This window comes from Lepidochelys olivacea (genome assembly GCF_965140295.1).
Source record: "Lepidochelys olivacea isolate rLepOli2 genome assembly, chromosome: 6".
NCBI lineage: Eukaryota > Metazoa > Chordata > Testudines > Cheloniidae > Lepidochelys > Lepidochelys olivacea.
Genome location: NC_140416.1, coordinates 15,639,313 through 15,667,000, shown reverse-complemented (window position 1 = coordinate 15,667,000; position 27,688 = coordinate 15,639,313). Strand labels below are relative to the sequence as shown.

The following is a 27,688-nucleotide window of genomic DNA, read 5'->3' as shown; positions in this document are numbered from 1 at the left end:
ACATTGTCAATTTTTAAAATCCCATGACCGTGATATTAACCAAAATAGACCGTGAATTTAGTTGGGGCCTAGGCATGGTAGACCCTATGTCTATGGCAAATTCCAGGGTGACTAATTACATTCATCTCTAAAACAGACTGCAGTTACAGCTGGATACAGCAGTATCCACTTCCCATCCTAAACTACTGAGCGTTATTTATTATTTAATTTTTAGTTATTTACTTATAATCGTGCCTGTCCAAGCCTACAGCATTGTAAAATGATTGAAACTGCAACCAAGAATAAATATCTTTAACACAAACACAAGATCTTTCAGAGAGGCTACAAATGTAATGGCTCATGCAGTAATCTAGGGTAATATAACAAGCAGCTTTTGGACATAATATGCCCAGATGAAATAAGTCTATTGCAAAGAATAAAACCCTTCTTCAGAACAGTTACTGCAAATCCCTAATTCTGCTGCTCCCAGGGAAGCCGGTGAGAATAGATATTCCTAATGGCAGGCTCTGAACTTTAAGAAGTCCTTGTCTTGTCAAACCAAATAGGCAGCAAGCTCCAGAGTCTCATGGAGAATGCCCTGCCAGGATCTCTCTCCCTTTTAGAACAGCTTGATCACAACTGTTGTGTGCCATCCCTTGTGCAGCTGTGGCCCAAACCATTTAGAGCATTCTAAATAAATCCCACACTTAATTCCAGCTGTTAAACAGCTGCTCAATTACACCCCAGAGGTGGCTGCGTTTCAGTGTGTTTGGAGCGATTCCTGCGTGTATATGCGGAAACTAGTAGGGTTTTGGAGTTCTTCAATGTGCAAGGCGATAAATTATACTATTATCCACCAGGGGTCAGCATTGTGCTATTAGCTGTATGCAGCTAGGGCAGCCACCTCGAATGAGCGATCCAAGGATGTGAATCCCTAAACTTCTTTCATAGTAACAGCCGTGTTAGTCTGTATCTGCAAAAAGAAAAGGAGGACTTGTGGCACCTTAGAGACTAACAAATCCGATGAAGTGAGCTGTAGCTCAGGAAAGCTTATGCTCAAATAAATGTGTTAGTCTCTAAGGTGCCACAAGTCCTCCTTTTCTTTTTGTAAATTTCTTTTGTGAAGCATTCCATGTTATAGGCCTAACTATGCAGTTGCACAGCAGAGAGGGTAGCAGAATCTGTTGCTTTTCTCTGCTGTCCAGGAGAAAGTGGGAAGAGTAGGTGGGTCACCCAGGATCCTGATGCTGTCTTGATCAAAGGCGTGTCACAAAAGAATCTGTTTTGCTGACCTGGTCTGATTGTGAGCCAATGCTGAGGACAGAGTGGCTGCTGCATTTGACTGTGCGGTTGTTTTGCTACCCACGTTGCTCTGGGAAGAGCTTGTGGATATCTCGAGCAAGAAAAGGTGCTGCTGAAATCCCAGTTCAGTTTTATTGCTCTAAGAGTACATGGTTTAAAGAACTTGTTTAAAAAGGCCGTAGTGATTAAGGGCAGAAGCTGAGCCATCGGCAGAAGTATGACAGAACCGCTGAAGATTTACTGCAGAACTTTTTCTAATGTTCTTGTGGGGTAATTCTCCATTTACACGGGACTGTTGTTGCACTCATTCACCTGACGAATCCCAAATATGCCATACCTCTCTAATGCACTCTGGATTTACATAGTCACCGCACTGCTAATCTGTAGTGTTTGTGAAGGAGTCAGGGAGGACTGCAAAGCACACTTTGGAGTAGGAAGCTGTTGCCCCATGCAAGAACCCATCCCATCTTTGGTATGTGTCCAGTTGTGACATGCCCTGTCTAAGCACACATTAGTAACAGAGAGGAGAGCATCTTGTTCCGGGTTAAGCCCCCCATGACCCCTTTTTTAAAGTCATTTAGGTGCTGTCAGGTTATAATGGAGAAGCTGAATGGGATCTGTTCTTCTACCAGTACATGGGTGTGAGTCTCTTTAATGTCTCTACAGCTATGAGTATATGTCAATGAACCCCTCAAGTTTGAGAAGCCTCTGGACGTTGAAAATTGAATTCCTTACACTGGTGAGCAGGTACAGGAGTACTTCCACTGACTAAAGTGGGATGACTTCATCACTGCAAAGAGTTTGCAACCTGGCCCTTAGAGTTCGAAGAGATCTGGGTAATCACATGCTAGAGAGGGGTGGGCAAACTTTTTGGCCTGAGGGCCACATCGGGGTTCTGAAACTGTATGGAGGGCCGGGTAGGGAAGGCTGTGCCACCAGTTCCTATCCACCCCCTCCCACTTCCCGCCCCATGACTGCCCCCCTCAAAACCCTCGACCCATCCAACCCGCCTGCCCCTTGTCCCCTGACTGCCCCCCCCCGGGGCCCCCCGCTCCTAACCGCCCCCCGGGACCCCACCCTCTATCCAACCCGCCCTGCTCCCTGTCCCCTGACTGCCCTGACCTCTATCCACACCCCCGCTCCCTGACAGGCCCTCCGGGACTCCCACGCCTATCCAACCACTCCCTGTCCCCTGACTGCCCCCCGGGACCCTGTGCCCCTTATCCAACCCCCCCCCCCTGCTCCTCACCCCTTTACCATGCTGCTTAGAGCACCAGGACTGGCAGGCGTGCCGCCCGGCTGGAGCCAGCCATGCCACCACACAGTCTAGAGCACCGGGGCGGGCCAGCGGCTCTTGTAGCCACACTGGCCGGCAGGAGCTCACAGCCCCGCCGCCCAGAGCTCTGGTGGCACGGTGAGCTGAGGCTGCGGGGAAGGGGGGACAGCAGAGGAGGGGCCGGCAGCTAGCCTCCCCAGCCGGGAGCTCAAGGGCCGGGCAGGGCAGTCCCGTGGGCCGGATGTGGCCTGCGGGCCGTAGTTTGCCCACCTCTGTGCTAGAGGGATACCATCCCACTTCACAGGCTCCTCGTGTAACTCTCCCGACAAACGGCTTCCTCATCGCTCTGACACTGAAAAGGGTTTTGGCTTGTCCCAAACCAGGGCTGCAACAGCGATAAGATTCCAGCGTCTCATCTGTGTGACTCACAGCCACCAAGCCCAGGGGTGCTGGGTGTGTGAACAGGCCCTTGCACATTCTATTCGTTAGGATTAAAATTTGCAAGCAGAGCACTGATTGGAAGAGAGGCCTGACATACATGTATTCATTTCTCCTATGTACGTGAGGGCCTAAGTATGCTACCAGGCCTGATTTCAGGCTATACCTGGAAATTCTTAATTAAAAAAATAATTCTGAGTAGCTCTTAAGAACAACAGTCTGCTCGTAGATTGAAGCAGATCCGCTGAGCTCTGTGCATTTCACAGCAGATATTCTGAGCCTAAATTTTGTATGGAGAAGAGGAATAAGAGCAACAAAGAGGCCACAGCAGCAGCCGGAAAGCAGCAACTTGGTCAGCAGAGGCAAGTGTTGTGTTAGGAGAAGGCCAGCTGGCCATGGCAGGAGCTAGAAAGGAGGATTTTCCCTCTGAGTGGGGCTAGAGATGAAAAACTCTTTAATCAAACTAACAGTCTGAAGAATCAACAAAAAGTCCAGGCTAAGCTGGGAATGAGCTGGGGTCTGTTCTACAGAGACAAAACCCACCACCTGCCCATTCCATTTCGCAGACTGGTTATAACCTCAGAGAGACCTGGAGAGGTTTTCAAATTTGACTCTCAGGGGAAACCTGCTCCACAGGCTCTTCTTCCACTTGCCAGATGGCTGAGCATCTGTAGCCCGAACTCCCTGCCACTCAGGGTAGGTCCACCACTGTTCCTCCCTTTTGTCTTCTGGGCAGCCTGTAGTTTTCTGGCCTTTGGGATCAAGTTCCTTCCAGATCTACAAAAGGGCTCCTCCCTCTGCCTCCTCCAGTCTCTCTTCTTGGCCCTCCTGGATCTTCTGTCCAGCTGGAGAATGCTCCCCTCTAGGCTTGGCACTTCCGGCAGGTGTTGTGGAGTGGCCCAGACCTCAAGCCCTGTCTGCAGGCGAGACCATGAAACCCCTTTCTGTCCTGGCTTAATGCGCCGTTCCTCCACCCCATGCCAGTGACTGATGGGCTGTTTGGTGACCATAGTGAAATCAACTGGTGGTCTCGGTGCACACAAAATATTCTCAACGTTTACCTCTTTTTAGTGGTCGTAGAGTGAGGCTGAGGACTGAATGGGCTTGGGGACTGGACCACCTTGCCCTTGTGAGCGACGGCCCCTCTAAATAAGCACACTGGTGGGGGGGAAGAATCTGACACTGTCACTCCTCCTGATGCACCTGCTCCATAGAGCACCTTTTGCCAACATGCAATTGAAAACACCTGTTCCTGTTTGCCAAACTAAAAAAAAAAAAAAAAGTGACTCCTACTTACCAACTGTTCCTCTTTGTGGGAACATGCCTCTCATTTGGGAGCTGCTTTTTCCCTATCCCACAGAGACCTGATGTTGTTCTGCGAGTTACTGTAACAGGCTCTACCCTCAAAAAAAAAAAAAAAAAAAGGCAGAATAAGACCCAAGGACAAGACACCATTTTCTTCCCCTCACCCTTGAAGCCTTTTGGGCCCCCGGTGTTGTTAACCTGTGCCCAGGAGTTTTAAAGGTGGGCGCCCGAGGTGGCAAAGTGTGTACCAAAGGGAAGAACATCATTCAACCTGCCAGTGTGCCAGGGCCTGATCGAAAGTCCATTGAAGATGGAAAGTCACTTTCAATAGAAAGTCTCCCACTGATTTCACTGGGCTTTGCATCAGGCCCTAAGTGAAATTAATGAATGACACCAGGCAAAAGATGGTGCCAGGAGCCTGCCTTATGTGGGTTTTCACCCATCATTTTTGTGTGTGTAAACTTCAGTCTCATGAGTTAGCTTTTCTGTGGTAATTAATTTGCAGTAATAAGGGAGATTAACAGCAGGATTATGTGGGATGAGAATAAATTTGGCTCTAACTCAGAGAAATCTAAGAGGTATAAAGAGCAATAAACTGCTTGTAGAAATAAGAGAAGAATCCCATATTTTGAAATTAAGAGCACAGTCAAGATGAAAGTCACATATGAGTTTTCCTTTTCCTGTGTTGCTAGCAACATCTTAGATAATTAGAACTGAAAGAGATTTGAAAATCTAATTTTCTTTTTCACCATTATGCTGTTTGCTTGGGGTTATGCAGTGAAACTAGGCTGGTCTGTTTTACTTTTGTTTACAGCCAGTGTAATTTTTCTGCTTCTCCTGGTTGCTAATACAATGCTCTTGTGTGTGGATTCATAACCAGCAGAGGAATGATTAAATTAAAAAACATCTCTGAATTTTCTCCAACTGAATTTTTAACGTTACCAAAACATTTCTGGTCCCTTTAATAACAACAACAACAAAAAAAACCCTTTGGTTTTCACTTAAGGAGACTGCTCCTTTAAATGCTATCCAGTGCAGCAGTGTTTTGATAAGACGCTATCTGGAAAAATAATACACACTCCCTCTGAAGCATGCCCAAGATAACAAAGCAAGGAAGATCAGGAAAACGCATGTAACCTGTCATTTTTGAAAGAAATCCAAGTTTCGAGTGTTAGTCCCCAGGGTGTTAAACAGCTTGCCTCGCTCGCTAGAAATGTTATTCTCATTGTCAGACTGATTCACGCCAGCTACCAAGAGCATACTTTATTTGTACTTGTGTATTCACTCTTTTGCAAGTGCCCAATGTGTAGCTGACATCTGAATGATCCTCTTGCTGTTTCCACAGAGCCTTTAAAATTCTATAACGAATCGCTGGATGTCTCCCAGAGGGAGGCTGTTTCCTTCTCACTGGCACAGAAAGAACTTGCCATCATCCATGGACCACCCGGAACTGGCAAAACCACTACCGTGGTCGAGCTAATACTTCAAGCTGTGCAGCAAGGCCTGAAAGTGAGTGAGAGCTGCCAGAATCGCTAGGGATATGCTTATTTTGCTAACTAATCAGGCACGTTGAGCTGTGGAATTCTTTATTGCGGCCCATCCCTGCTACATTTCACTGCAGCTTCCGTGTTGACTCACGTACAAGCCCCATTAGTCGGGGGAGTTGATAGTAAAAAGAAAAATGTGTGTGCGTATGCACCAGTGCTGGAACAATTTGTATAGTGGGGGTGCTGAGAGCCATGGAACCAAACTGTAAACCTTGGATCTAATGCACCAGGATTGCCTGGATTTGTATTCTTTATCTTACAGTCGTACCCAGAGTTCCCAACTAAGACTGGGGCCCCATTGTGCTAGGTGCTGAATGTGCAAATAGCCTAAGAAAGTCTCTGCCCCAATGACTGCAGTCAGCGTAGTATGACTACCCCACAAACGTGAATAGTTTATTCTCGCCCACCCATAGGAAGTAGGGAAGTGTTGTTTTCCTCATGCTGCACATGGAGACGTGAGGCATAGGGAGATTGAGGCGTTCCCAACGCCACACAGGAAATCAGTGGCAGAGGTGGGAATTGATCCCACATCTTTTTTGATTTCCAGTTCAGTGTCCAACCACAGGACCACCCTTCCCCTCCAGCTGGTGAAATGTCACATTTGTGGGCTGTGTGAAATGGGGGTGGCTTTCCATATTGTCTCACTAAATATACACTGCTGTAAATTTTATAAAACATGCTAGTTCTGAATCCTTATGAAATGTCATTTCATTTTTTTTTTTTTTTGCAACAATACATATCTGTTAGGGGCCAGGAAGCCAGCTCTCGTCCTACTGTGGGGTTCTCTTGAGAATGTTAAGTCACTTGCATGGCACCTGTGGGCGGGGGGAGGCGGGGAAGCATACTGAGCAGCCATTAATTGTCTTCAGAGAGCCCAGGCTTTGACACCTGAGAGAAAAGGGCCCTATCTGCTTGAGCCAACCAGTCCATAATTCTAATGCTAGTGCTGTAGTTATAGATTGTGCATTTACATGTTGTCATTTGCATTGTTTGAGCATACAGGGTGTCTCTACTTTGGAATCGAGGGCCTTGTCAACATCAGAGATTTCCCCCAATTCTAGCCCTTGGCTGAAACCAGGATAAGTTCTTCTGGTGCAAGTAGCAGCTTCGCCTGAACTATGCTATCGGTTGCAAACATACAGCTATGTGGATGGCTGGAACTGGGGCAAATCCCAGGTGTACACAAGGCCTAAGTGAAGTCTTGAGACATAGACTGTAGGTAATTATTTAAAATCTTGCACTGTTTTGTGTTGTGTACACGTGTATTTCCAGCTGTATTTTGAAGCTACAGAGATTTAAACTGTTGCCTTTCCTCTTAGCTACATTCACCAATCTCCTCTTCCCTCTTGCCTGCACTGGTGAGACTATCGTTAGTTAATCAGAGGCTTTGCAATCCTCAGCAGCTCAGCGTTTGTAGTTAATTAGCACTTTCTTTTGCCTCCAAGGTCCTGTGTTGCGCTCCCTCAAATATTGCAGTGGATAATCTGGTGGAAAGACTGGCTGGCTATAAGGAGAAGATACTGCGTCTTGGTCACCCTGCTCGTCTGCTGGAGACCATCCAGCATCATTCCTTGGATGCGGTCTTGGCACGCGGCGATAATGCCCAGATAGTGGCAGATATCAGGAAGGATATTGACCAGGCATTCGTATGTGTCTCATTCCACTGTCAACAGACTTACTCTCTAGATAATATTTATATTGCAGACAATGCTCTGGGTTGATGTTAATACGCACCAAAATGTCACTCTTACAGCTCGATTATGATTTCTTCCTATTTTCAATGCACTCACTACGGGCAGCTATTACCTATAATACAGCATCAGACCCCTCATTTTGTTGAGATTAAATGTAGGAAACAAATCCAAAATTTATTACAAATGCATTGTAGTGCAGGAATCTTAAAATGTTACTTTGAATAATCATAGAAGCGTAGGACTGGAAGGGACCTTGAGAGGTCATCTAGTCCAGTCCCTGCACTCCTGAAAGGACTAAATATTATCTAGACCATCCCTGACAGGTGTTTGTCTAACCTGCTCTTAAAAATCTTCAAAGATAGAGATTCCACAACCTCCCTAGGCAATTTATTTCACTGCTTAACTACCCTGACAGTTCAGAAGTTTTTCCTAATGTCCAGCCTAAACCTCCCTTGCTGCAATTTAAGCCCATTGCTTCTTGTGTTATCCTTAGATGTTAAGGAGAATGATTTTCCCCCCTCCCCCTTGTAACAACCTTTTATGTACTTGAAAACTGTTACCATGTCCCCTCTCAGTCTTCTCTTCTCCAGACTAAGCAAACCCATTTTTTTCAATCTTCCCTCATAGGTCATGTTTTCTAGACCTTTAATCATTTTTGTTGCTCTTCTCTGGCCTTTCTCCAATTTGTCCACATCTTTCCTGAAATGTGGCACCCAGAACTGGACACAATACTCCAATTGGGATCTAATCAGTGCAGAGTATAGCGGAAGAATTACTTCTTGTGTCTTGCTTCCAATACTCCTGCTAATACATCCCAGAATGATGTTTGCTTTTTTTGCAACAGTGTTATTCTGTTGACTCATATTTAGCGTATGATCAGCTATTATTCTCAGATCCCTTTCTGTAGTACTCCTTCCTAGCAGTCATTTCCCATTTTGTATGTGTGCAGCTGATTGTTGCTTCCGAAGTGGAGTACTTTGCATTTGTCCTTATTGAATTTCATCTTCTGTACTTCAGACCATTTCTCCAGTTTGTCCAAATCATTGTGAATTTTAATCCTATCCTCCAAAGCACTTGCAACCTCTCCCAGATTGATATCGTCTGCAAATTTGTAAGTGTAGTCTCTATGCTATTTTCTAAATTATTCATGAAGATATTGATGAGAACTGGACCCAGAACTGACCCCACTCGATATGCCTTTCCAGCTTGACTGTGAACCACTGATAACTACTCTCTGGGAACATTTTTGCAACCAGTTATGCACTCACTTTTTAGTAGCTCCATCTAGATTGTATTTCCCTAGATAGTTTCACATCATGTGAGACAGTATCAAAAGCCTTACTAAAGTCAAGGTATACCACATCTACTGCGTCCCCTCATCTACAAGGCTTGTTACCCTGTCAAAGAAAGCTGTTAGGTTGTTTTGACATGATTTGTTCTTGACAAATCCATTCTGACTGTTACTTATCACCTTATTATCTTCTAGTGTTTGCAAATTGATTGCTTAATTATTTGCTCCATTATCTTTCCCGGTTGACTGGTCTGTAATTCCCTGGGTTGTCCTTATTTCCCTTTTTATAGATGGGCACTATATTTGCCCTTTTCCAGTCCTTTGGAATCTCTCCTATCTTCCATGACTTTTTGAAGATAATTGCTAATGACTCAGATATCTCCTCAGTCAGCTCCTTGAGTATTCTGGGATATATTTCATCAGGCCCTGGTGACTTGAAGACATCTAACTTGTCTAAGTAGTTTTGAACTTGTTCTTTCCCTATTTTAGCCTCTGATCTTACCTCATTTTCACTGGCTTTCACTATGTTTGATGTCCAGTCGCTACTAACCTTTTTGGTGAAGACCAAAACAAAAAAAGTCATTTAACACTTCTGTCATTTCCACATTTTCCATTATTGTTCCCCCCGCCCCCCCCCACTGAGTAATGGGCTCACCCTATCCTTGGTTTTTGTCTTGCTTCTAATCCTGCATTTCAGATGTAAGTATCCTACATCCATAAAAGTGAGACCTGGTGATGACTTTGGATCTATGATGAGGGTCATTCAAGTGAAGGAGTGTACAGGATTCAGAGAGGCTGGAGGTTTCCCTTTGCTCAGCAGTTGTAGATCATTCTGAAGCAGTGAAGAGTTAAAAGTAACGCACTGTGGAAAACTGTCTGTGTAATCTGTTTACTACAGGTTTAAAAGAAAAAATCTTTAGCTGCCCTTTCCATAAGGCTGTTCTTCATGACTGCTGTGCTTTGTATGCCAAAAGAACACTTAGTATTAATGAATCCATTTCAGTCTTTCAAACACTGAGACCCTGACACGAGCTGTTTTCACAGTGTTCCTTAGATTTCTCATGCGAGAATAAATTCATAATTAGAGCCTGATTTCTTCTCTCCTGTGGGAATAAGGAGACAGTGGGGTCCAGGGGACAGGGCAGTGGTCTGAGAGCCCTGGGTTCTATCGTTGACTGTGCTGTGCGACATTGGGAATGTCATTTCCCCTTTCCTGAGTGTGTTTCCACGTTTGGAAAGTGGGCTAAGGACACCCATTCCTCATCCCGGGCAAAGAGGTGTGAGATCTAAGCTCTGTATAAGAGAGAAATATTCTTATTACTTTTTGGTGGGCAGGGGGGCCTTTCAGGATTTCCCCACTTTTGCCCGATTCCCACTCAGTGGCACAATGTCCTCTTTCTTCCTGGCCGTGTAGGGCTGGTTGAGGCTCCAGCTACGGCTCATCGACACAAATCACCATACTGACCACAGAGGACCTGCGCAGCATACTTTCCTAGTCTCAGCATGCCACTGCTAAGCCCTGTTGGTCCAAGGAGTGAGTGAATGGGATTCTCGTGTGGCAGCATGTTGTAATGGTATTGGATCATGGACCAAGTCCATGTGGGTATTGAGTGTCCTTGTGTTGATGAGATCTTTGTCCTGCTAATAAGTGAAACACATCAAAGCAAGGTCCTCATAAAATGGCTAGCAAACCCTCCCTTCTGCCAATTGTCAGTGGTTGTGGTTGTCTCCTGGCACGTCACAACTGTGGTCTATTTAGTTGCACGTTATGCACTTTTAAAAGCTACAGCCCGCTCTCAGAACTGAGTTATTCCATGTCATTTTATCATTTGAATACTTCCGAAAAGAGAGAAGACATAATTAGCGGTATGAATAGTCCAGAGGGTTGGTAGTGGAATACTTAATTGTTCACGTCTAGGTTGGTGGTTCAAATACAATCCAAGACTAGAACTGGTGGCCAGTGGCTGCCGTTCCGTTTATCTTTGTGAAGTGCCAGCAGTGCTGGTTAGTGTGGTCTCGGTGGAAGGGTTAGGTGGTTTCAGCACAGTTCCCATTGGACAGGTGTCCACATCGGCACAGTCATCAGCCTTGTTGACAGACTCAGCAGAAAGGCCATGGATTGAGTGCAGGTGGAGAAGGCTGAATACCCGCCTTAAAGCCTGATTCAGAGTCAGTGGGAGCTGCTCCATTGACTGGAGTGGGCCTTTATGGCTAGAGCTGGTCCATCCGGGTGGTGATTGAGCCATTGCGGCAGAGAAGAATGTGCTGTATTGCCTCTGCTCTGTGGCTAGCCACTGCAGCCTCCCAGACAGTCAGTCTGGCACCTTTCTCCAGTGCTGCCTTTTACACTGAAAAGGCAGAGACAGTCACATCAGTAAATAGCTTCAGAATGATAGTTCGGGTTGCCCTGATACATCCTCCCATTATGATTTTAATGTAATTATTTTTAGCTTAATTTAGAATGTGGCACTATTTTAATTGGCATAAAACATTTCAGTGCAGATTACTGTTTTCCCCCCAATGATGACATGGCACAGGATGGCTTTACAATCTCAACACACTGTGCTGGAAGATGTTCCCTTCTCACACAGTGAAACACTTGAGGTATCCTCATATCCCAGCACAACAAAAATTGTGTCGTATCTGCCAAAATCTGTTATCTAGCTCCCACATGACTAATCAGTCCTTCCCTTCCTCTGTGTTCTCTGCATTCCCTAAGATCATGACTCCTTTTAACATCTCCAGTAGAAGCTAAAATGCACAACCGTGCAGTGAAAGCCTCCAAGGCCATTTTTTGTACCACTGCTCTCCTTCCTCCCCCTCCCCAATAAAATGCTGACTTTTGCCAGCAAAGCTGGAAGGTTTTGCTCTAAAGCAGAAGACTTCAGACTTTCTTTGCAAGGCTGGAGACAAGGCAACACATTTCTACTATATAGATGGTGCAGATTGACTGTGGCTTCTGGATCCATAATCCTTCATCTGCAGCTATTTCTACGGCAGCAGCTTTACTTAAGTTTTTCAATTGAGGCTATTCATCATCTTGCATTTCTGTTGCCGCTTTTGAGCATATTTGCAGTAGAAGCAGCTGAGAGCTAGGAAGGAACCTCACTTGGTAGACAGGTCTCCTGGCAGCTCTTTCATTCAGGTTCCTGCAGGTTGACATTGGGGCAGGAAAGGACTTTGTTCCATGGATAGATGGATAGGTATGCACAGCCAGGGGTCTGCCCTGTAAAATGAATGGGGTTTCCAGCAGTTACTTAGCATCTGCTTTAACAGAGTCTTAGGTTGTTTTCACATCTGTAAGCCGTAGATTTTGATTATGTTTTAAGTCATTTCACACCTTTCCAATTTTCAGGTAATTTTTCCCCTCAACTTTGCTTCCTTGGGGTACATTGAGGAAATGGGAAATTTTGACGGACAAGCCCCTTGACTCTCCTGTTTCCCTATAGCAGAATGGAAACTAGGGGGGAAATGGCTACTAGGGTTTCCCTTTCTGCTTCCTCTTGTGGGCATGGATGTGGTTGATGAACTGTGTTCCAAAATGAATGCTGAAGGGAGGACTTTAAAGGGGTTTATGTGATGCTTTATTTGTAATGAAAGAGGTTCCAGGGCTCAAGCAGTTTTTTTACTTTCATAACTGATGTGGCAAGCCCAGAGTGCTGGGGCTATGAACTGCTAGAGGTGCCGGGGCTCAGCCCTGGGTGTATGCTTAATTCTCAAAATGCAGAATTAGCAAGAAGATATTTTAAGGCCCACTGATTGGATCCCATGGCAATGAAACCATCTGTACTTTAATTTCCCCAGAGTTTCTCTCTCTGAAGAACGATGCTCCAGATTTATGTTCTCCTTTCCCCCCTACCCCAGACTGAGTCATCATGTTAAGAGCAGCATGATATTGGACAGTGTTCAAATTGCTCTACTTTGGAGCTGATATGGAAGCTGAGGTAGATGTCTTGCCCCTCCCCATGTGTCACAGCTGGCTAGTCTTGGCCTCTTGGGAGGAAATCTGAAGGGAAAATACTGAGAGTGGCCCAACAGGGATGTTTGTTGAAAATACAGGATACCATATTGAGGCTGTGTAGGTGATATTCCAGATGCTTTCTTGCTCCCCCACCCCCAGTCTTTTCACCTCAGCCTCACTCCATCTGCCCTTCTTATCCTTTTACTTTCACCCCTAACTTTTCTCTCCCTTGTCTTGTCCCCTTCAACCTTTGTCTCTCCATTTAGCTAATCCCCTTCCAATAAAACCCCCATTCCCTCCAAAAAAAATCATGGAATTAACATGCCATTTGCAAATCATCACTCTGTTGGTGTGTTCTGTCCCTTTGTCTGCCTTGTCTCTTTAGACTGCAAGCTCGTCAGGATGGGGACTGTCTGTACCTCCATTTGTACCATGCCTGGCACAATGGGGCCCTGATCTTGATTGGTCACTCGGCAATAAATAACTTTGATGGTAACGCATAGCTGCACTGATTTTATGTGCAGGAGATGAAGACAAAGATAATAGCAAAGAGCAGCAAACAGAACTCTATTACTGTAAGCTGTGTACTCCAAAGGGTTCCTCCGGGCCCTTCCACCACACTTACTCCATTGCCTTGGCCCCGTCACACTGCAGCTGGCTCCCCTGGCTGCTTTCTGTGCTCAGATCCAATTTGCTCTACACGTGCTAATGGCAGCAGCAGATTTCAGGATACAGTTAATCCACTTATTCCTTTTACTAACTGTTTTAGTCACATAGGATCCTTCTGCAGAGCAAAATGTAAACATCGATCTACTGAGGCCATATATTTTCCCATTTCCCCTCTGCTTCCTGCTGTTTTGCAAGAGATGTAATTGGTATCTGTCTGTCTTAGCCATCTATGGCACCAGTCAGCATAGTATCTATAATCAAAGCCAAGTTTGCGTTTCACCCACTCCCTTCCACAGCAAACAGCTTACTGCTGCAGTTTGAGTGAGTGGAGTTTTTGTAGCCTTTCCAGCTTTCTAATAAGTTTTGACCAGCAAGGAGATAAAACCTTCCAAAGTTGTTTTCCGTTTGGGAGCGCATCATTGCTGTGAGAGGTTGGTGCCCTTCCAAGATGAATTGCAATGGGAGGTGGCTTTGCCAATGCACCACAACCACCAGAGATCAACCATGGATGTTTTAGAAACCTCTGGTTTAATTTTTAAATAGGTGCAACTAAAAAAACCCCTCTCTATTAAAAATATATATATTCTAAATCATTTATAAAAGTGTAAAGGCAGTTGTTAAAAAGTGTAAAGCTGCTGATTAGACTAGATGAGTGCAAACAACTCATTTAGCCTTACTGTGTGGAGGATACATTGGAACTTTCCAGTCTGTCCTGAGTAAGGGGCAAACTCCTAGTTACAGCTTCCCATGAGCAAAGCAGAGAACAGAGTGTTACTCTGATGGTCTCTCAGTTCCTCCCCTGCCTCCTCCTTGTGCTGGGAAAGGAGTAATGGCTACAGAAATGAGTAATCGAGATTATTTAGGACAGATCAAGATTAGGCTGTGGATCATGTTTTAAAATTCTAGAGTGTATCCTGCAAACCTTAGTCACATGATAACCATGGGAATAAGGGTTTTAGGGTTGGAGTCATAAGCCTATAGAGCAATCTTGTTTGTTTTTTTAATGAAGTTCGGTTGAATGAAATTCGGTAAATTGCGCTTATACCAGAGATTCTGCTGCTTTCATTGTTAAATGGGCTACTACAAATTTCCTCTAGTAGTCCATTGGACTATAGGCTGTCTTTTTCATCTGGTTTTGATTTCCATTGTGCAGACAAAAACCAAAAAGACCCAGGACAAGAGAGAGAGAAGCCATTTCCGAAATGAGATTAAGGCACTGAGAAAGGAGCTGAAGGAGCGAGAAGAAACTGCTATGACTGAAATCCTTACCCGGGCTAATGTTGTTCTTGCAACAAATACAGGTTAGACATACTGTTTCCTCTTTTGCCTTTAGAAATGTTAGGTCAAATTAGTTATGATTACAAATAAGGTTGTTTCAACAGAGCTTCAGAGCTTCATCAGAGGCTCAAGTAGCTAAGAGTGATTCTGTAATAGTAAAAGCAATACGCAAAATACTTCTGTCTGGTCATCTACTTTGCTGTTAAAATTACTTAGGGTATATCTATACTGCAGTTAAAGGTATGATTGTGTGTAGACATGCCCACACTAGCTTTAATCCAACTGGTGCAAGTACCAATAGCAGTAAAGCATGGGCTAGCCACCCGAGGAAGTATCCAAGGTCTCGTGTGGGCTTGTACCAACCCATGCTGAAGCCCATGCCTCTCTGACTTCACTGCTATTGTTATTTGCACTAGCTAGAGCAGTGATACTCAGACTGAGGCTCCAGAAGCCACAAGGCTCAGGCACTAAAAAGAGCTGCAGGATAGTAAAACACTATGTGATTTAATTATTAACCAATCAGTATGCTTTTACTATGTTATTAACCAATTGTAGAATATTTGATCAGTCGTTTGTTGTGAAAATAATATATATATATGTATGTAAAAATAGCATATGAAACAATGAATTCACACTACTCTGGCTCTTGTGGGTAATGTTGATTGCAGCGTTCCCTCTAATTTTTTACGTCCATGTGCAGAATGAATTTTCCTTTGTGGACCAATATGGAGGTGATGTGTGGCAGGGGTGGGGCCGAGGGGTTGGGAGTGTGGAAGGGAGCTCAGGGCTGGGGCAGAGGATTGGGGTGCGGGGCAGTGAGGGTTCTGGCTGGGGATGCGGGTTCTGGGGTGGGGCTGCGGATGAGGGGTGTGGGAATGGGCTCAGGGCTGGGGCAGAGGGTTGGGGTGCAGGGGGTGAGGACTACAGCTGTGGATGAAGGTTCTGGGGTGGGGCTGGGGATGAGGGGTTCAGGGTGCAGGAGGGGGCTCAGGGCTAGGGCAAAGGGTTGGAGTGTGGGGGTTGAAGGCTCTGGCTGGGGGTGTGGGCTCTGGGGTGGGGCGATGGATGAGGGGTTTGGGGTACAGGCTGCGGCCGGGAGAGAGGACTTCTCCCAGCCCTCTCTTGCTGCAGCAGCTTGGGGCCGGGGTGAGAGGAGCCTCTCCCCAGCCACGGCAGCTCCAGCTGGGCTAGGCTGGGCCAGGCTGGGAGAGGGGCACCTCTCCCTGCCTGCACGGCCTTTGCTAGCCTGCTGCATGGCTGCGCAGCTTAGAGGGAAGTTAGGTTGATTGCTAATTTGGCTCCGGAACCACTGAGTTCTGAGTATTACTGAGCTAGAGTAAAGCTCGCTTGTATGTCTACATGTAGTGCAACCATACCTTTGATTGCAGAGTCACCATACGCTTAGATCGGGGGGGGCAAACTACAGCCCTAAGCCAGCCTGCAAGCTCCCGCTGGGGAGCAGGATCAGGGGCCGCACCATGCAGCTCCCGGAAGCCACAGCGTGACCGTGCTCCGGCTCCTACGCACTCTAGTGGCCTCCTCTGGCACTCCAATGGGAGCTGCAGGGGTGGTGCCTGCAGATGGGGCAGCATACAGAGCCGCTTGGCGGCACCTCCATGTAGGAGCCGGAGAAGGGACATGCCACTGCTTCCGGGAGCTGCTTGAGGTAAGCGCCACTCGGAGCCTGCACCCCCCCAGCCTCTTTCCATGCCCCAACCCCCTGCCTAGCCCTGATCCCCCTCCCACTCTCCAAACTCCTTGATCCCAGCCTGGAGCACCATCCTGCACCCCAAACCTCTCATCCCCAGCCCCACCCCAGAGCCCACACCCCCAACCAAAGCCCTCATCCCCTCCCACACCCCAATCCCAATTTTGTGAGCATTCATGGCCCGCCATACGATTTGTGTTCCCTGATGTGGCCCTCGGGCCAAAAAATTTGCCCACCCCTGACTTAAATAGCCAAACTATATGTAATTTAATATCACTCCATGTGGTGGGACTATATGGTCTGTAATGTCCATGTGTACCCGGGATGGATAGGAGTCTTAGAACTCCTTTTCTCTGCCTTTTCAATTTTAATCTATTTCATTGGTTCTCAGCCTTTTCCCCTATGGAGACCCTCCTCCCTTCTGTCCATTACCTGCTTACCACTGAGCAATATAAGAATGACAGGGTGGTTGCAATTCCCTAACATCTGTTGGGATTGTGACCCAGAGGTGGAGAATCCCGATGTAATTTCTTTGTGTTATCTTCCTTTGTGTTCTATTTAATGTTGATAAAACAAACTAGCACTGAACCTTCCTACACACACACACTTCGACTATATTTATTATTTAGCACATAAGCTCTTTGGGGCAGGGACTGTCCCTTACTACCTGTTTGTACAGGGCCTAGCACAGTGGAGGCATGATCTCATTTGGGGTCTCGGTGCTACAGTAATACATAGAATAAATAATAATGTATGGCCACTGTGATCACAGCTTTATATAACAAAGCAGTTAACGCTGCCATGTAAAGATAATAAACTATTCTGTGAAAAATAACATTTGCGGATGTTTCAAGACCTAGTTGCAAACATGAATACCTCCATCGTTTTAAAAAAAAATGTTTATAAACAACCAAAACCTTGTGAAGTGGCCTAACTCGTTTTACGGACCAACTGCTTGTAAAATGTACTGTTTATATAGCATTGTAAGCGCACAGGGCACTTGACAGAGCTATAAAAGACAAAGGTGCCCTGCTCTGCGAGGCTTAGCATGGACTGGAATGAGCTCGGTAACAGTGATAGGTCAGAGGCAGAAACAGAGAGAGACAGTATTGAAAGCTGAGGTGAGCAAATAGTGGTGCAGGGCTGGGAAAATTCTCACGTAATTATTTTGTTAAATACAAATCTGTTTTCACTTCTATGTGTGACCCTTTTGTGTTCACTTTCCACAAACATTCCAACTTCAGTAATATGAATACTCCTGAGAAGTGAATTTTCAACTTGAATAGTCACCAAAAGTGACTTTCAGACTGCTTTTGCTTGTAAAATGTGCACTTCACATGGTGGTTAAACAGCCAACGCAGTATGAACTATGAATTCTATTTTCAATGAGTGACACTTGTTTGAAATTTTTTCACTGTCCTAGTCAGGTCCATAGGTCACATGTTTCTGATTTCTGATGGGATGTTTTATGTAACTGACCAACAGAGTGAGAAATCGGAATGGAATATTCATTTGTACTTGACACAATGTATGCAGCGTTTGTTTAGTCACCCAATTAGGGAACAGAAACAATACCATGTGACTCAGGGAAGTAACATAGGTACTGATCCTGCCAACCACTTATGTATATGCTTATTTTTAAGCACATAAGCAGTTCCATTGACATCAACGGGACTACTCACATAAAAGTTAAGCACATACTTAAGTGCTTTGCTGGATCAGGGCCCAAGGCATCAAGAAATGCAACCTGCAATTATTTGATCGATAACTATTTGAAGAAAAGTATGAATAATTTCAAATAACAAATATATTGAAGAGTTTCACAGGATGGCCATGGACAATTCACGAATAGGAAAATGCCCTATGAAATCCTTGAAATAAATTATTTGTAGGGAAGTAGTCCCTCAGTTCTAGTTGTAACTGTGTGAAAGAAGTGGGGCTTGACCTCTGTCTTTCAATGATAGTGGTACTCTCACTCTGCCATCTCAGCTGGGGTTCTCCCTGCAAACTCATGGACCCCTGCTGGCTTGCTAGCTAGTTTTGAAGTCTAAATAACTCGGCTTTGTCAAAAGTCCTTTACAAAACAAGTCAATAAATTACATCAAAAAAAAAAAAAACCAACGACCCAATGCAGTCTTGATTTTACAAAGCTGGGATAGTCACAGCATGGGTAAAACTGGAAGTTCAGATAATTCTGGTTTCCCCAGTTATAGAAAGCCTGCTGGCTTACTCAGAACCATCCAGTTAGCAGGATTTATTCACACAAGCCAGACCTCTCTGCATCTCTCTGCTGCTAAGCTCAGCAGGAGGAGAGCTTAATTACTGCAACCCTGTGAGACATACCTGACCTTTAGTTAAGTGGAGATCAATACATTAGAGTCACGCTGTATAGCTAGAATGGTATAGCCCCTCTCTACCCACACAATTGTAGTCTTTCGTTACATATATCTTTTTTGGAGGGGGCTTGGAGCGTGGCAATATATCACATGCCAGGTGCAAATTATACATCCCATGTAACTATAGTGGGTAAGTATATTCTGAAAAAGTTTTGCCTAATAAAAAGAGATTGCACTTAGGCTGACAAACTGTAGCTTGTGTCAGGTGTGTCCAATCTAATCCAAAACTGTACACGGACTGTGGTTTATAAAAGAAGAACTAAATCATCTCTAACCTGAGCTGCATTCCTCAGCCCTAGTACAAGATGTTTTAGAAACCAATCTTTCCCTTGATGAAATTGCTCTGAATAATAAACATACAACAGGTTCCTACATTTTATCTCTCTTCCTCACCCCCTTTTCACCCACTTTCATGAATTATTTCACCAACATTTTCAGTGCCTCTCAAATCTAGAGCTCTGCGCAATAGAAATGTAAATTTAATTTAATATTTCAATTGCGGTTATGTCTAGAGACCCTGATTTTAAGGGTTGGAGCCCTGTTGTGCTAGACACTTAATGAAAAGACAGTCCCTGCCCCAAATAATTTTATCTGCTCTGTTACACCTTAGAACATTCGTGGTGTGTTTGTGCAGCATTGTTGATAGAATTGGTTTTCCTATCTATGCTACAATATATTCTTGAGAAGACAGGTAGGTTAGACAAAGCCTGTTCAGTTTAAGGTCAGAAATTCTTTCCCATAGTACATCATTAAAGGCAACTCTCAAATCTATTTCCCTTCTAGCTTTGGTTGTTTGATGAAGAGGGCAGAAGAAAAGTGAGTGCTTTTGCTCTGCTTTGGTGAGATAGTGGAGCATATCGTTCTGTGGTTTTAATTATCTGGTTTTATTGTTGTTTTTAAGATGCTCAAGAGGGCATGGGTGTGAATGCCAAAGCAAAAACTGTAGTTGCAGCCAGAAACTGGCAAATAGCAAGTCCCTTTCCCCCCCCCCCCCCCCCCATGGCCTGCAGATTTGAAATTGTGAATTTCTGCAGAGAACCAGCATCTTTGTTACCTGCCTTTAACAGCAATTAATTTGTAAGGGATTTTTTTAAGAGGTTTGTTTGTGCTCTTATTCTCTCCTTCCAAGATGTGTTAATTCTCTTTTGATTTCTCCGTTGATTAGGTGCTTCCTCTGATGGTCCACTGAAGTTACTTCCTGAAAATCACTTTGATCTGGTGGTGATAGATGAATGTGCTCAGGCACTAGAAGCAAGCTGCTGGATACCTCTGCTGAAGGCCAGAAAGTGTATCCTGGCTGGGGATCACAAACAGCTGCCTCCCACAATCATATCTGACAAGTAAGCAGCATTTCACAGCTTTAGGATCTCCCATTAATTATTCTGGCAGACATTGATAAACGTCCCAAAGATTCATGGTGGACAGCACTTCATTAGAACGAGCTGTTAGGTGTGTATGTTACACTGGCTGAATTTAATACACATTCATAGTTCCCTTACAGCAACTTTAACTATGGTCCCTTGTTAAAGATTAATGTGTATACATTGCAGCACGCTCTTTCATTACATGATGAGACAACACCATGTAATTTTACATGCTGGTGACCAAATAATGTAATACAAGGGCATTACGCCTTTTGTATTATCCTAGATGCACGTATATGGAGCTTCTTGTGGTGATGTGTGAATACTATAGAGCCAAGTAATAAAGGACTTGTAAGATGGCGGCAGGATCTGTGACCTTGCTTAGGGATGCAGTGCTCTTCTGTTGAATTAACCTCTTGGAAGGCGTTTGAACGGTGCATTAAGCTGCTGAGTACATTCTGTTGATTCATTGTGGCAGGTGCAGTTTGGTAATTCCACCAAGATGTAGTCCTGGATCTCTGGTCAGAACTAGGGGCCATGACATGGAGATCCTGCAGGAAACTAGAAACAGCCAGGCTTGTAAGGAAAAGTTTATGTGAGGATTATTGTTTGAGTTACCAGTAAATGCAAATCCTAGGAATCAGATAAATTTGACTTCATGTGATATGTATAGACTTCATTTGGAGCTGGGTGAACATATGTTCAGAGGACCCCATTTTAATGCATGTGGTATATGCAAAGGGGAAGATAGTTGCTTTGGCAGCTTTTACGTTGAATTTCCAGACATTTATGTGACGATAATGTGTCCGTTCATTGCATATACCTGGGGTTTAATATAATACATACAAGCGTTTGAGATCTTGAAAGCAAAAGAAAGAATGAAGAGCAAATCAGTCTGATATAGGAACGAGAAAGAGGTCATGGACGAAAGAGGAGGATCTCTGTAGAGTGTCGTTACAAATTAGCTAACTGAAATGTGGAGCTGGCATAGCGAGCAATAGAGGAAGAACTAGAGGCCTTTTAGGGGAAAGAGAACCACCGACAGCAGCTAGATACATTTTAGTGGAAGGTGTGGTTAGGAGAATGAAAGGAACGGAAAATGGATGTGGCTTTCTTGGGTTTATAATGATGGCATGCCCCATATTTCATGTGCATCAAGTCCCCAGGTAAGCAAAACACTCATGTTTAAAGTTATGCACCTTTAACTTAAGTCTGTTTCTATTCAGCAAAGCACTCAAGCACATGCCTCACTGTTAGCATATGAATAGTCCCATTGTGCTTAAAATTAAGCATCTGCTTAAGTGATTGAGGGAATGGGGCCTTAATCAGCAGTTGAATGGGATTGATCTAAAGCCCTATATAGTCAATTGGAGTCTTTCAGTTGACTTCTGTGGGTGTTGGATTAGGGACAGGTACTAATAAGAGAAATCATGGGAATACACTGTGAAATGAGTTGATGCTGTCCAGACCCCCATCGGGCTCCATCAGAGGATCAAACTTTTCCTTTCCACTGTCTGTAATGGATACTTGCCTGCATCTTTCCATCAATCAAAGTTTAGGTTCTGAAGGATTTAATTTATTGCTTGGCTTTTTTAGTTGGGTTGAATATTTGTTATGAATTACTGCTGGTTTATTGAAAATTAGGTCTAATTTGTGGATCTCTTCCCTGAGAGCCATAAATCACTAGCATAAATTGTCCTTTTAATATCCTTTCCCAATATTGATTTCCTGCATATTGCTTCCTACATTGTGCATTGTTATGTTTGCTGATCTTAACAAGTGAACCTTAATTTGGTTTTATGCAAGCGATAGCTATGAGTCTTTTCACTATATATTGCCAGCTAGATGGATGAATGGCCTACCATATACCGAAACATTTGCGAGGGAGCTAATTTTGTATCTAGAAATATCTACACTTTTAATGTTAATTATTTATATTAGAGTAGCACCTAGAGAACCCATCTAAAATCAGGGCCCCGGTACTAGGTTCTGTACATATACCTAGTAATAGACAGTGTCTGACTCATAGAGCTTACACTCTAAATAGACAAAGAAGACTAGAGGATGGGAGAGAGGAATTAGTATCCCTATTTTACAGATGGGAACTGAGAGGTTAAGTACCAGATTTTCAAAAGTATTTAAGTACCTAAGGATGGAGACAGGTGCTTAGTGGGGTTTACAAAAGCACCAAAGTCGGTTAGGCGCCTAACTCCCTCTGCCATTAATTTATGCGATAGCAAATTTGTGTTTCAATTTATAATTAATTAAATGTTCATGGTGGTTACTTTCAATGCTGCTAACTGGTAGGTATGTTTGAATTTTACAAAACTACTATAGGTAAAGAGCAAAAGATCGAAAATGAAGGCTTCTAGGGAATCGTGCTTAAATTAAGTTAAACAAGTGCATAAATGTTTGCCTACCATTGTATTTTTATTAAAATCTTATTAGTGGCATAAATCTTTGTCACTTCCAAACAACAGTGTTAACAAAGAAAGTTATTTAGATTTTTGATACATTTTAACAAAGCTATTGTGACTGTCTTGATACAAACAGGCGCCAACGTTTTCAAAAATAGGAACCTAGCATTGGGTTTCTCAGTTCACATTTCGGCACTGAAGGTTGGATTTTCAAAAGCAGCTAGGAGTACAAGTCCCACAGATTTCACACCCTGAAGAAGGGGCATAGCTTGGTTGAAGCATTTCAGCTATTGTGACTTGTGGAACTTTTAGTGTATTGGAAAGAGGAGTTGGTTACAAATATAGTACAGGCTCTTTGCTTCTCGGTTTTGTGTTGTGGTATTCTCACCGTTAATGAGGACCTGGATTTACATGAGCATTTTCAGTGTGAGACGTCTTAGCAGGAAAAAAAAAATCCCTATGTAAAATCTGAAATTCTGCTAACAGTTGGGAAACAAATTAAAGAAACAAGTACAAAAAAACCCCAAAACACTTCAGAAATTTAAGCCTATAAAATGGTAAGAAAATAGAGAACGAACAACATATAAATAAAAAGTCTGATTTAAATGAACAATTCATTTAATTTTTGAAAATAATCATAATGTATATAAAAGATTTGATTTAATTTATTTTTTATAAATCATGATTTTTATTGACCCTGTCAAAGGGTTTGCTTGGCCTATCTCTCCATACTGCTGATTAGAGTATCTGGCTTTGTGTGATGGATTTAGGCACTCTCTTATTAGTTCATGCGTTCTTTTTCCTTATTAAATTCTGTCATTGTGGTTCCACGCTTATTTATTTAAAATATTAATGCAATCGTATGCCTACTAAGGGGAAGCAATGCGAGTTATCATGCACACAGCTGCAATTATAAAATGACAATACGTACAGCATGTGCTTTAAGAACAATTACATTGCAGAGGAGATCCGCAGCTGGTGTAAATCGCCATGGCTCCAAGCGAGTTATGACAGTTTACACCTGCTGAGGATCTGTCCCTGTAATTTCAAAAAGTGTCTTGAGTCACTGCACCTTTTTAAAAACATGAAAGGTCTAGGCACTTGTTGCATCACAACCTGAGTAAGGGAGCTAATTCCATAACATGGCAGCCAAAAGAAGCAAAATACATATCTATAACCTGACTTAAATTTCAGAATAGCAAAAACCTCCTATTATAGACGTCCAGAGGATAGAACAACTCAAAGCAGGCTGCTAAGAGATCATTATAAATAAGGTTAAAACAACACATCATCTTGGAGCAATAGGTTCTGATTTGAACATAAATCTTGAGAGGCTGTTATGCAGCACATCCAAATCTCAGACAAACTAGCAGATCTCCCAGCACTAGCCTTGTAGTCAGCTATTGGCAAAAGAAGTTAGTGAGTAACTGGGAAGCCTGGCTGGAACCTTGGAATTCTAGTCTCAGCTTTTGCTGTTGTCTTGCTTTTGTGAGCTTGTTGGCCAAGCAGTTGCATGCCTCTGTGCCTCAGTTTCCCCCTATGTAAAATGAGGATAAGGATGCTTAAGTACATTAGAGAAGTATTAGAAGGATTAATTGTTTAGGGCCAGATAATGAGCTCCTCACTCCCAGCCACGAGCAGTTACATGACTTCATAGTCCCACTGACTTCAGTGGTACTGCTTGTGTGAGCAACTGCTTACGAGTGAGAGGACAGGTTTGCAATCTGGGCCTTCCAGTTTTCTGTCAAATATTGAGTGCTGCATAAGTGCTATGCATTAGTGTTAAAACCTGTCTGAAAAAACTTCAACGCGTTTAAATATCTTGGTTTTAGTTGTATGAAGCACTTTTTATGGACATCAGAATTCAGATCAGACTACGAAGCATCCTGAATAGTGGAGGTTGTTTTACTGGACAGAGCTGCATCTTTAGGAAATTTTCAAACACCGTCACTTGTTTAAATAATTTGGGCCAAATTATCAACATACAGAGAAGACATTACCAAGCACATTGCGCTCTGAATGAATTGGTCAGATCCTCAGCTGGTGTAAGTTGCTATAGCGCCTTTGACTTCAGTGGAACTATGCTGATTTACACCAGCTGAAAATCTTGAAAACTACTGACATCTTTCAAGGCGTGCAACTGTAACAAGATACTTAGCCAGCTTGGGGTGTTTACAGGTGCTTCAGCTTCACATTTCACCCTGCACCCATGGCATGCGGGTACCGTGCTGTATATAACTGCACTATTTCTCATGCACTCATTTCAGTTCCAACACAGCAGGCAGAACCAAGATTAGAACTCAAGTCTCCAGGCGGTCAGCCCAGTGCCCTAGCCACTCGGCAACACTGCCTCACCCAATGGATGAGTGGTCCTCCAAAGTTTTCATATTGCAGCTCACCAAAGGTGAGGATCCTCTCATAGACCCACCCTCCTACTCCCTGTCTCACACCTTCCCTAGGGCTGGGTTACACGAAAAAGTAATAAGGCTATTTGACAGTGACAAGATAAAGCTGAACTGCCTTTTGTGTGATGAGTGCATTAGTTTGGGCGTATTCCCCAAATTTTGTATCTGTGCTGTTCACTTTGCTCCCACCTGTCCCTTAGACCTTGAGTCTCTCAGCTGCCCCTCTCTGATCCCTGAGCTCCAGTAATACTGACTTCCTCTGTCTCATGACTGCCGGTGCCAAGAGCCTTCTCTAGCTCTGGTTATCTGACAGGAGATGTCTTTCTACTTCATCAAGACTCCAGCTATTTGCAAATGCTCTTGGAAATTTGCTCCCTTGCCTGGATGTCTTTAATGTGTCTCTCCCTCTGCTTTGAGTTTTTGTTTAACTTTGCAATGAATCCCTCATAATTTTCACCATTTTCCCCTTCCTGGCCCTGTGTTTACATGTTACGATGTTTAATTTTCCCCCACTCCCTCAGTTGCGCTATTTTGCTAATTAGTTGTTGCAAAGTCTCCAAGTGCCAAGCTGTTGACTTTTATTTTAAGGGAGTTTTGTAGCATCTTCATGCATTTTTTTAAAGCTCTTACAGTACAAATAATTGGACTCTGCAAGAATAAGAAAGGGAAGGGATGGGTGGAAGCCAAATATCTAGTTTTCAACCTTAATGGCATCCTCGTAAACAGCTCTGCAGTAAAATCTGTTGTTATAACAGCTTCTTGTGGACCGATATCCAAGTCTTCTGAATTAGAAGCTTTAGCACTATTTGGATGCTGTGGTACCCAGTGTCCCTCTTTAGGTTTAATAGATTTAAAATAAAACAGAACAGAGAGAATGTGTCTCTAAATCAATATTGTTAACAGATTTACATCTCTCAAGTTACCAGTAAATTATGCTCCAAGGAGTTTACTGTATTAAAACCATTGTTCAAGGCATCTTCAGTACTCTGTAGATCAGTAACCCCCGAGCTTTTCAGACAGGATACCAACTGTGAGCTTGAGCTGGCACCCAGGAGTACAGCTACTGAGGCAAGGAGTCCCATTGACTTCAGCCCACTTGGAGGATCAGATTTACAAAGGGAAAGAACTAATTATTTTGTCTAGTGGGTGCTTCGAAAAATAAATCAGATGTTTTAAATAGCTTCTTTTCATCAGGCTTCAAAATGATATAATTGTGCTCCAAATGTATTAGCTGTTGCATTTAACTAGGAGGGTTATCAATCCAGTCTCTGTCAGCTAATCCAATATAGCTACTGGACTCTACTCACGTCTTTATCCTTTACAAACAAATGCTGACAAAGGGTTTTGGGTTTTTTTTTAATCTGTAATGGAAAAGATTTAGAAGGCATTTAAAAGAAATATTCAGCATTACACAATTATATCTCCAGTAAAAACAGACAACACTAATTTAGTATTTTTGTTACCACAAGATTTCTTTGCATCACTTCCACATCTCATTTTAGCAAATTGAAATGGTGTCTAGCAGCCTGTGGATTCAGCTGCTTTGCAAACAATGCCAAGATTTGAGCGGAATGCTGATTCTCAAGATGGTGGAATGGTGGACTTTGCCTTGACCGGAGTGGCCCATTAGTTGTAGCCACGGGAAGAACATTACAGCAGTACAGAACCTTGCACAGTGGGGTTACCAGTAGGATCAGATTTACAAAGTACAGGTTTTAATTGTCATATGTGAGCAGAAATGTAGGCTTAATAAAATATGTAAGCATCATGACCCACGGTATGCCTTGCGACACTGCCCCCTTTAGCAGTACAAATAAACCTCAGTACTGGGAGTGTTGATTGTATGGTGTTCATACCTAAGAGCTCCACAGAAGGACATCAGATTATATCAAAGACTGTTGTCATGATGTATGGAATCAGCCCTACTTAAGCAGGCAGCCTTTATTAAATGAAACCCTCTACAACTGCAGACACAAACAAACGGGCTTCTACACAGCTTGTGTTCCAGCTGTGTCTCCATTGCTTATCAGGGACCATTTCCTCCCTGGAACACTATATAGCACACAGGGGCAATTGCCCGGGCAGACTATACAGTACATATTCTAGTGCTTTCTCCAGTTGAAATTTAAGGGCTAGGTTTTTGACTCTGGCTGCACAAAAGTGTGGGAGGTGAGACCCCTTTCTTATACCGTGGCATGGGCTACCTGGACCTTGGCTCTGGGTGCAAAGGAGCAAGTGGGTGGGAAATGGGTAGAGGGTTTCCTCTACCCCCCACAACATGCCAGAGAGTAGAGCTTAGTTGGTTTAGAGATAGGTAGTAATTTGCTGCAGCAGGGATAGCCCAGCAAATTACTATCCTGGGGGAGTATGGAGGGGGAATATGACTCTCAGAGTCACTGTTCCTTCCCTCTGCTGCTTCTGGGTTTACACAACAGTGCACTGTCCCTGAAGGGTTATGTCCTTGAGAAACAATCTAGTCCTATGCGTCCGAAACACTGTGATTCCTACAACTTCCTATGAGACTATTTCCCAATTTCGGGCCTGCTCCAAAGCCCACTGAAGTCAATGTAAAAAGCATCCCATTGACCTTTTTGGACTTTGGATGCGTGCCATAATGCATCTCATTGTCAAGACGCTTCCTGGTATTCATCCTAAACA

General features: G+C 43.7%; 1 protein-coding gene across 1 annotated transcript in view; it reads left to right on the top strand.

The window, feature by feature from the left end:
• Positions 1-27,688, top strand: part of IGHMBP2 (immunoglobulin mu DNA binding protein 2) — an 82,254-nt gene that overhangs the window by 18,455 nt on the left and 36,111 nt on the right. The window contains exons 5-8 of the mRNA XM_084631137.1: positions 5,646-5,809; positions 7,293-7,493; positions 14,616-14,763; positions 20,010-20,184. Coding sequence (XP_084487263.1) covers positions 5,646-5,809; positions 7,293-7,493; positions 14,616-14,763; positions 20,010-20,184 — 688 coding nt within the window. The remainder of the gene's footprint in view (positions 1-5,645; positions 5,810-7,292; positions 7,494-14,615; positions 14,764-20,009; positions 20,185-27,688) is intronic.